At 33.0% G+C, this 10,331-nt stretch overlaps 1 protein-coding gene across 2 annotated transcripts; it reads left to right on the plus strand.

Annotated features, from left to right (window-relative positions):
- The first annotated feature begins 851 nt into the window (after window positions 1–851).
- Window positions 852–3,898, plus strand: LOC150035019 (uncharacterized). Of its 2 annotated transcripts, XM_090315850.1 has the most exons (9): window positions 887–1,179; window positions 1,736–1,824; window positions 1,976–2,162; window positions 2,340–2,432; window positions 2,644–2,788; window positions 2,901–3,011; window positions 3,091–3,173; window positions 3,283–3,340; window positions 3,568–3,898. In XM_090315850.1, the coding sequence occupies exons 3-9, from the start codon at window positions 1,992–1,994 to the stop codon at window positions 3,645–3,647; spliced, it is 741 nt and encodes a 246-aa protein (XP_090171976.1). In that variant the 5' UTR covers window positions 887–1,179; window positions 1,736–1,824; window positions 1,976–1,991; the 3' UTR covers window positions 3,648–3,898. The 2 variants fall into 2 exon arrangements, with proteins under 2 accessions (XP_090171975.1, XP_090171976.1); XM_090315849.1 differs by lacking the exon at window positions 1,736–1,824 and having other exon boundaries at window positions 852–1,179.
- The last annotated feature ends 6,433 nt before the right edge of the window (window positions 3,899–10,331 follow it).

Genomic DNA, 10,331 nt, shown 5'->3' on the forward strand with positions numbered 1-10,331 from the left:
CTCTCTCCAGAAATCTCGTTCTCTCCACTCTCACTTTCTCCAATTTTCTCTTCAATCTTGCTCTCTCCATATTTCTCTCTCTCTCCAATTTTCTTTTATTTACTTATTTATTTATTTATTTATCATTAAATTAGAGTCTCGCTCTCTCCACCTTCGTTCGTTCCAATTTTCTTTTATTTTTATTTTTATTTATTTATTAATATTATTATTATTATTTGTAATTGTTTCTCTGCTTCCTAAATTAAGGTTAGAGTATTTATATTTATCATCCAATAAATTTCAATATTTAATTTCCTGTAGTATATGCGTACAAATTTGAGTTGTTACAGTCTAATTAATGTAATTATAGTAAACTACCGTTTTGGAGATTCTGTTTGGAGATGTTGGAGATGCTGTTAGAGATGTCATCAAACTTTCTTCTATGTATTCGTCAAGACATTTGTTTTGTACACCATCTTTGTCAACTTTTCTCTCTTTTATGTAACAAAAATTACTATGAACTTTGTTTGTTTATTTGTTTTATGTCAATATGTTGGATTTGCTTAATAATGTTCTAAATATTAGGTTATTCATATCAAATTTTTTTAAAAAAAAGGGGAAAAAGGTAAAAAAATAATAAATACTGTAACAAATAATTAAAAAAATGATAAATGTAAAATAATAAAAAAGATAATAAATAGTAATACTGTAACAAATAATTAAAAAAATGATAAATGTAAAATAATAAATAAGGTAACGAATGAGAATTTTGAAATATTATTGGCTATAGCTAAATATGAAATACAAAATAATATTTAGTTAGACTATTATAATTATAGATATTCTCGCCCCAAATGCCCCTTTTATATATTAGGGTTCTAGAGTTATATATTATAAAAGTTAAGAAAAAAGCACTCCTCTCTCTCACTCTCGCGCAGACACCTTCGCCAGGCCCTAGCCGCCGCTCCCCCTCAGACACATTCGTCTACCGTCGGTCCGCCCACCTCGCCGCTCCAGCCACTCCAGCTCGCCGATCGTCATTCACGGCCGTCGCCGTCACGTCCGGTGGTGGGTTTTTCTTCTTCCGTCACGTCCGCTCCAGCCACTCTATCTCTCTCGTTTCTGTTCTAGCGCATCACTCTCGCCGCCGTCCCTGTCGCACGCCCGCGGCCGCCGGTTCAAGCAGTGGTTGGAGTTCGGGTGAGTTCTCTAATGTCCAGCTTCCGTTTGGCATAAATTTGTTACTCATAACGTGTTGATGATAGATTCAAGATTTAGGATTTGATTAATTTTAGTAAGTTCAAACGTGAGTTCTCTCTCGTTTCTGTAATTTTAGTAAGTATTAAGCCTCTAAAACCCCTTCTTGAATTCACTTATGTTAGATGAAATTTATGATTTGATTAAAAGTCAAAGTGAGTCGTTTAGTTTGTCTAGGAAACAAGGTCTCTGAGCTGTTTGGACATTGTTTAGTAGCTAATTTATGTTTGCTTTAGTGGATTTAGTGTGTAATTTGGTGGTTAAGGCTCTGAATTTGTAGGCCTTTTGTTGTTTGTTCATTCTTTATTACTTATCCACAAATTAAATTTGGAAGTTTGGCATTGGGATTGTCAACATGATTTGAAACTCTTAATGGCTTATGAATGTTGAATATTTCCTCAGGTGTTTTGTGTAATGTTTAAATCCTTAAGTTTTAGGTTGTGGATGTTCTGTGAACAAATATTCTATCAAGTTTGATGTCTAACTTCGGGTTAATTAGGTAAGAAAGTTTGGTATTATTCCTTAGTTTAGTGCGAAATTTGGGAGAGAAATTACCAAACATCTTGCACTCCTTCATGTTTAGTTCAAGTAAGTTGCCTTTCCACTTTTTTTTTTTTTATAAAAAATGTTATGATTATTTATTTAATTTTTTTTAGTAGTGTATCATGAGCTTTTGTTTGAATGGTTATATTGCAAAAGTTTAATATTCTTTAAGCTCTACGCATTTTTGTTTTAATAGTCTTTAACGGAGAAATATGGGAAGAGGGATCCTACACCCTTGTTCGAGAAAAAGGAAGGATAGAGATGATGTTGAAGAGGAACATGCAGATGTTGGTATTCCAATGGCTCTTTCAAATATGCACATGAAATCTAGAGTTATTTTCGTACTTGAGAAGGCATCTTTGACACTTGCCTTGGTTGGAAAGGTAAAAGCTTTGTATGTTGCATTTCATTTTTCTTGATACTCTCTAATATTTATTAATTTTTTGAGCTTAACCCTTTAATCTTAGCAAGTAGTTTATAGGTTTAAAAAATTAATTGTTCTTCCACTTGTATATAATGGTACTTGTTTTTCTATGATTGTTGTGTGTATGTTTCTTTAGAACTATCAGATTTTAAATCAAGAAAAACATGCTGAATTCTTGAGGAGAAAGAGAATGGACCCATACAAGTTTAGACCTGATATAGTTCATGAGGTGAGTATCTTATTTATTTATTTTTTGTAATAGAATTACATTTTATAGTTATATGAAAAGAAATGTTGATCAAGTTTAGCAATTACAAAAATTTCTCTTTAGAAGATCAAAAAGAAGAAACTCCTTTAAATATTGACACCACACTCGGGAACAGTAATAGAAGTTTTGTGATCTTTGAACAAAATATAATCTTACATTTTCTCTATGTCAGGCTCTTGTTCATATCATGTATTCTCGAATCTGTATGGCCGGTTTAGTTCAAGCAGTCTTTATAAGAACTGATGAAGGAGTTCTCATCCAAGTTGATCCACGGACTCGAGTACCAGAATCATTGGACGAGTTTTGTGAAATGATGTGTTAGTTCTTAACTTCTTCTTGCATAACAAAATATTATTAGCTAGTGATGTGTATGAAACTAATTCCTTATGATGCTTCTGTTTAAATTTCTAACATATGATTATATTGCAGCTCAATTGTTGCAAAAGCTTAGCACTAAAGCTAAAGGCAAACGTGGAAAACTATTGCAAGTGGTCAAAAATCCTGTGACCCAATACTTACCTATCGATTGCTTGAAGATCGGTGAGTTGAGCTAACATATTTGGAAAGATTGGTTATATTATAGAACATTTTGTAACCTAGAATAATGACAATAATCCAGGTCTTTCTTCAAGTTCCAAAAAGGTGGTTGAACCACGAGACTACCTCAAAACGTTCAGCAACGACGTCAATCTAGTATTTGTGGTAACTGATTGGTTATTGTAGAACTTTCCAATTTCTCATACCATGCATCAATTATTCTTTTCAAACTTGTCATTTTGAGTGAAAACTAAATGCTTATATGGATATTCAGATTGGCGCAATGGCTCATGGCAAAATCGATGATGAAAACATAGATGAATTAATATCAGGTTAGCTCTTTATAAGTTATTTAGATCATTATCTCCTATCAAATTAGCACAAAAGTTTGTCTTTTGTGTTGAACTGTAAGCGCTTTATAATTTAATTGGTTTTCTTTGCCCCCAAAAGAACGAATTGTTTTATCGAACTTCCTTTTTTCTCCTTTATAACAAAAGTAGACAAAATTTGCTGCAAATGAATTGGAAATACTCAATTGTTTTCACGGGCTTGCATGCAGTTTCTGGATATCATCTAAGTGCCAGAGTTTGTCTACGCATGATATACGAGAGCTTGGCTAAGAAATATGGAATTTGGTGAACTAACCACATCCTATCCTTGTACAGCATCACTATTATACTCAAAAGCATGTCTTTGTTTATTTATTTACTTTGGAATTATATATCGATTTTTTTTGGAGGGGAAGTGCTATATCTAATTGTTGTAATAGATAATGTATAGAGCGATCTCTAGTTTGGGTACTTTTTAACAAAAAAATGTATTGAATAGCCACATTTGAGATTGCAATTCAAAATATTGAGAAGTATCTAACATTTTGTCGTTCGTTATAAGGGCTTGTTGTTTAGAATGATTTTTGAAGAGTATAAACTTTCTTTTTAACTTAAGGACACTTATTTAAACACTTAGAACGTCAATTGAAACACATCAAAGTTTATGGATGATTTTTGTATAGTTATACTAGCTATATTTGTCCTTTCAATGCTTTTTGTTTCATTTTTAGAAAAGAACTGGGTTATCAATTTGTTTGGAGTTAAAGAGGGAATTCGATCTTTTAATTTATTGTTTGGTGTTGATTGCATTAATATTGGTTTCTAGTTGGATTCTTTTACTTTTAAATTTTAGAACAAATAGGCATTGTTTTATAAGGATTTGTTTTTTAGTGTTATGTTTATGAAATTTATGTTTGTATTCCTCATAGTTTGTAGGAAGGAAAATTTTTATAGATAGAAAGAATGTTAAACTATTTATAGAAATAACAATTTTTGTCATTTTGTGTAATAGTTTCCCTTATTTTCCTATTTTTAAAAATCCTCCTCATAGAAATAGATGCATTTGGTCCCTAAAATTAAAATTTGGTCAATTTAGTACTTCAATTATAATAAAAAAAGAAAAAGAAAGAAGGTTTTAAGTATCATCCCTACATTAATTAGGTGTTTTTTCCTATTATTTTATTGCCTGTCTCTTCCTTGGTCAAATTCTTTCCCAACATCCATAACCTCACTGATTGCTTGCACCCATTATGAAAGTGCCTACAAAAAAACATACTTCATTGCTTAAACAGCCTGACCATTATAGGAAGAAAAGAATAAAGGGGTAATAAGAAAAATGACTAAATGTAAATAGTACAACTTGAAAAAGAGCGGTGTTCAAATAATTTCATGAACCTAAAACTCGATCTTATGGATTGGGTGGCTCATAAATTTTACCTAAAATAATCCAAATTAACTTGAATCAACTCTAGCTTATATATGTATATATAGATATATGTGTATATGTATATATACATGCATATATTACTTTTATTTAATTTCATGATTTTTTTGGATATTTATTCTCCAACTCATGAAAAATAAATTTTTGCACTATAGAAAAACAATATTCATAAAATAAATTGAAATTGAATTATTAACTCAATACAATATATGAAAATATATAAAATTTTTATATTTTACTTGTTTTTAGTACAAAAATTTTAATCAATGACCCAACCTAGGGTTCAATTTTGCTAATAATAGCTAACTAGTCTTTGGCCAAGTATTTCTCACTCAACCTATCAACTTTAACACAAGATCTCTCATGGTGGACCGAATATACACAAGTATTAGTAGTGGATAAGATATTAAAAAAAAAAAAAGAAAAAGAGAGAAACCCAACGGATACCCGATCTGAGTCTGAAATTGGTCATTTCGATCAGACTCTGTACTGAACCAAAAAAAAAAAAGTGAGGGAGGGAGAAAACCCCAGCAAGATACCCTGTCGCCACTATCTCATCAATCTGGTAAGGACCCGGTGTATACGTCATGAAGCCCGACTATGTTTCTTCACTTCATTTTTTTAATATCTTTTTAATTTTTTCCAATTAATTTCTTTCTTTCACTCATTTCCATTTTTTCAATCTTATTGTTGTGGATAATGGAATGAAATTGCAATTAATTAGTGGTTGAGGTAGGTAATTCATTAGTATTAGTAATTTATTAGGAATTCTTTTTTTTATTATTAGTAATTGTGATCGAGGTAGATAATGGAATGAGATTGCAATTAATTGGTTAGAAGGATAAAAAAGTAATTAATCATACTAAGTTTTCCTTCGTTAAAAAGTGATTTTTTTTAATAAAAAAAGTGTCATTTTTTTTAAAAAATAAGGTGGAATTGGGTCTTTTTGTCAATGTTATCTTTAGAGGCATTTGGGGCAAGAAGTTGGTCATTATAATCCTAAATTATTATAGTTGAGTTATAATAGTTTGTGTTTGGGTATATATTATTTTAATTTGGGTTAAAAAGGTATGTGTTTAGGATGTAAATTATTTTAATTTGAGAAAGAAATAGTAAATAGTGTAATAAATAATTAAAAAATAATGAATGTAAAATAATAAAAATTGTAGTAAATAGTAAATAAGGTAACAAATGAGGATTTTGAAGTAATGTTGACTGTAGCTAAATGTGGACTACAAAATAATATTTATGTGGTTATTATAGTTTAGATATTTTCACCCCAAATGCCCCTTTTCTATATTAGGGTTTGAGAGTTATATATTATAAAAGTTAAGAAAAAAGAGAACGAACTGCTCCAGTCGTGTCAGACCTTCCACTCATCTCTCTCACTCTCGTGCACACATTTTCGCCAGGCCACCTTGTCGTCGCTCCCCCTCAGACACATTCGTCTACCGTCGATCTGCCCACCTTACCACTCGAGCTCTCCGATCGTCATTCATGGTCGTCACCGTCACATCTGATGGTGGGTTTTTCTTCTTCCATTTTGTTCTTCTCCTATCCTCTTTTGATTTATTGGATTTTGTTGTCTCAAAAGTATTTTTTTGCCCACCTCTTTTGATTTATGTGTGTCATCGTTTGCAATAAGCCAAATCGATCGAAGAGGAGCTACAATTAAGGAGATGTGGAATGGTCTGATCTCTTGTTGGGATTTGGGTCTTGAGAAGGAATTCACAATGGGTCTCCCTAATTCAGCAGCTGTCCTCCTTTCAGATTGAAAGAATCTTTTGTAGTTCTTTCAACTAGGAATTATTTTTACTAAGTGATTGTTTAAGTAAGTTTGCCCAAAAGTAATACTTACTTTGAAAAGCTAAACAATTTTGATTAATATTCGTTAAACACTTTAACAAATGTTAATCAACAATTGTATGCTTTTAGGAAATTTATCTAATTCACTTTTCCAGGTAGGTTCTCTTATAGGGGTGTTTCGTTTCCGTCAGCTTAAGTACCCCAGCCTAGCCAGAACCCACCTTAGACAAAATGTCCCTTATAGATATATTTGCTACAAATTTAATCTTTTATTGAAATCAATTTAATCCAATTAAACCGATTAAAGAAAGATTAATCTAATTTCTAATCTCATTAGAAGTTTGTGAACTTAGGTCTATCTCAATCATATTTTAAAATTATTTTAAAAAATGATTTCACCTAAGTTTGCATGCAACTCTTAGTTATTGATTTTAATTTCTAATTTCATTATTTATAACTCTTATAAAGTAAATTAAACAAATTAAAACTTACATTGTATCAATTTACATACTTTATAAAATTATAACATTTATAAGATTACTTAATGCATCATGCAATGTTCATTTCATTACTACATATATATAACACTTATATATAACAAAGTAATGAAAATAAATAACATACATCACATGCATACATTCAAACTATATCTTATAATGATTATAATATAAATGACGCATGACTTATATTATATGATGCATGAGAATGTTATAAAATTAAATCATGCATATACATATATTATAACACTTATACTATAAATGATGCATGAAAATAAATGCATAACCTTGATGTTGTCATGTTAAAGTCTATCAGGATTCTCTTGTTCATAGCCACATATTATGACTATGAGATATGACAAATGGACGTCAAGACCGCCTTTTTAAATGATAATCTGGTAGAGATCATCTACATGATTCAACCAGAAGGATTCATTGAGCAAGATCAAGAGCAAAAAAGTTTGCATGCTTAATCGGTCCATTTATGGACTAAAACAAGCATCTTGATCTTGAAATATAAGATTTGATACTGCGATCAAATCTTATGACTTTGATCAGAATGTTGATGAGCTTTGTGTTTATAAGAAAATCATCAATAACTCAGTAAAGTTCCTCATGCTGTATGTGGATGATATCTTACTCATTGGGAATGATGTAGGTTTACTGATTGATGTAAAGAAATAGCTAGCCGCCCAATTCTAAATGAAAGATTTGGGAGAGGCGCAGTTTTTTCTAAGGAACCATATTATAAGGGATCGTAAGACAAAAGGTTGGCCTTGTCTCAGGCATCATATATGACAAAATGCTTGTCAGATATTCGATGCACAATTTTAAGAATGGTTTATTACCTTTTAGGCATGAAATTGTATTGTCTAAAGAAAAGTGTCCTAAGACTCCTCAAGAGGTTGAGGAAATGAGATGAATTCCCTATGCATCGGCTATTGGTAGCCTTATGTATGCAATGTTATGTACTAGACCTCTTTGCTATGTAGTAGGGATTGTCAGTCGTTATCAATCCAATCCAACATTAAATCACTGGATGGTAGTCAAAATGATCCTCAAGTTTCTTCGGAGAACGAGGGACTATTGTTGGGGATGATGCCCTAAACTCTCGTTGGGTACTGTAGGTTGTAAACACAGTTTTGAACAAACGCTTGTGATGTAATAATATGATATTTTCTTCACTTTTGTCTATGAACATTGGATGTTTTAATTGTTTTACCACAAACCAATAAACTAAGATCCTTGGTTGTCGTTTGTAACTTAAGCATGTATGTGGAGACATATAGGTGGATCATGCCCTAAGTGATAACCAAAATGGTCTGTAGTATATGGATATAGGAGCGAAACCTTATCCTAGTAACGCTACGGATGCGGCTCGTTTTGTAGAATAGTTATAAATTTTGTGACTTGCTACAGATGGTCTGATCCTGATCATTCATGTGGAGACATGCGAGTGGGGGCGTCCTATAGAAAGGAGTTTGTATAAGACCGGACCACGATGTGTTATAGTCTCGTTATATAACGTCGTTCATGACAGAGACTTCACTTCACTAGAATGATCATAGGTAACATGACCTCAATCCTATGTGAGTTGGGAATTCCTGTCTTTGAGGGCGGTATTTTGATTTGCATGGGTGCGAGTGGCCAAATCGTTGACTCAAACCTACCACTTTGGGGATTTGTCTGATTTGGGAGTTGGGAACTCAGCTACACAAGATGGAATTCACTCATTTCCTGAAGCAAGTGTAAGTAGATAGATTGCTCCCTTAAGGGATGATTCTGGGGCTTAAATAATGTGGTGCCACACATCTTCTTATGGCCCGAGAGGTGTCCACACATAGTAGGACTAAGTTGTATTGTTCATTAGAGGGATCAGTGGTACTTAAGGAGTTAGATGTAACTACAGGGGCAAAACGATAAATTGGCCCAGCTATACTTACGAGCATCTGTGAAGGGTTATTGTACTGTTGATTGGTTATATTCAATGGACATAGAAATAGATCTGTGGTGAGAAGAGTGTAGCTGGCGGTCTTCAGTGGAATTCCTGGCAGTTAACGGATGGTGGATCTCGTGGCTAAAGAGTTTAGTCAGTTATTCACGTACTGTTGGAGCTTCGAGCTATAGGTCCATAAGGTCCCCTTGGTAGTGTTGTGTTTTATGTCCTAAAACTCACAGTTTGTAGAATGATAAAAATTTTCTATAATAAATATATTTATTATTAATTTCATAAATTGTATGAAAGTCTAAATCCAATAAACTAAGACCCGTGACTATTGTATGAGTACTTGAACTTTATGTGGAGACATAAGAGTGGATCAGGTTCGAGTAAATAGTGAAAATGATCTATTGTACATGAATGAGGTTGGGTACCTTATTCTAGTAACACCATTGGATGCGGCCTACTCTGTAGTTGTTACAAATAGTTGTAAAGTGCTACATATGATGTGATCCTAGTTCGTACATGTTATGACATAAGGAGTGAGGGCGTCCTATGCAATGAGTTTTCATAACATCAGGACCAAGAAATAAGTCACTCTTACTTTATAACGCTATTTACTATTTAAGACTGACTATTTCACCTGGATGACTTAGGTAACTCAATCTTAATCCTGAGCTAATTATGAACTCCTGTTTATTCGGGATTGCCCTTAGTTTGCATAGGTGAGGTTGGCTCAACAGCGCCGGCTCAATAAGACTCTCATTTCAAGGGTAGGACCGGATAGATAGCTGGGGACATAGGGTGCAAGACAGAGTTCACACCTACTTGATTTAGGGATAGGAGACTGGTTGTTCTCTTAAGTACTGAATCTAGGTATTGAACAAGGGGCCCCACCCTCTCATTGGGCTGAGAGAGTTTGGTTGGATCACAAACCTGTTGTTCATTAGAGGATCAGTAGAGACTTGAGGAATAAGACGTAATCTTGGGGGTAAAATAGATATTTGACCCAGCCATTATTACGAACAACCTGTGAAGGGTCGACTTTCTAATTATGGTTAAATCATGTGGATATAATATATCTACAGTGAGGGGAGTTCAACTATGGGCTTTAGTGGAGTGACCCATTACTTAACGAATAGGGATTAATCTGGTCTAATGAGTTTAGCCAATTAATCTCGGATCGTTGGAGCCCATGATCTGTACGTCCACGAGGTCCCCCTACTAGCTCGTAATGGACTAACTCTAGAATAGTATGATAAGTTAATTTAATTAGAATTAAGGGAATTAGTAATTATATGCGATATA

This window comes from Benincasa hispida, chromosome 7 (assembly GCF_027475165.1).
Source record: "Benincasa hispida cultivar pf3 chromosome 7, pf3_genome.v1.1, whole genome shotgun sequence".
Lineage (NCBI taxonomy): Eukaryota > Viridiplantae > Streptophyta > Magnoliopsida > Cucurbitales > Cucurbitaceae > Benincasa > Benincasa hispida.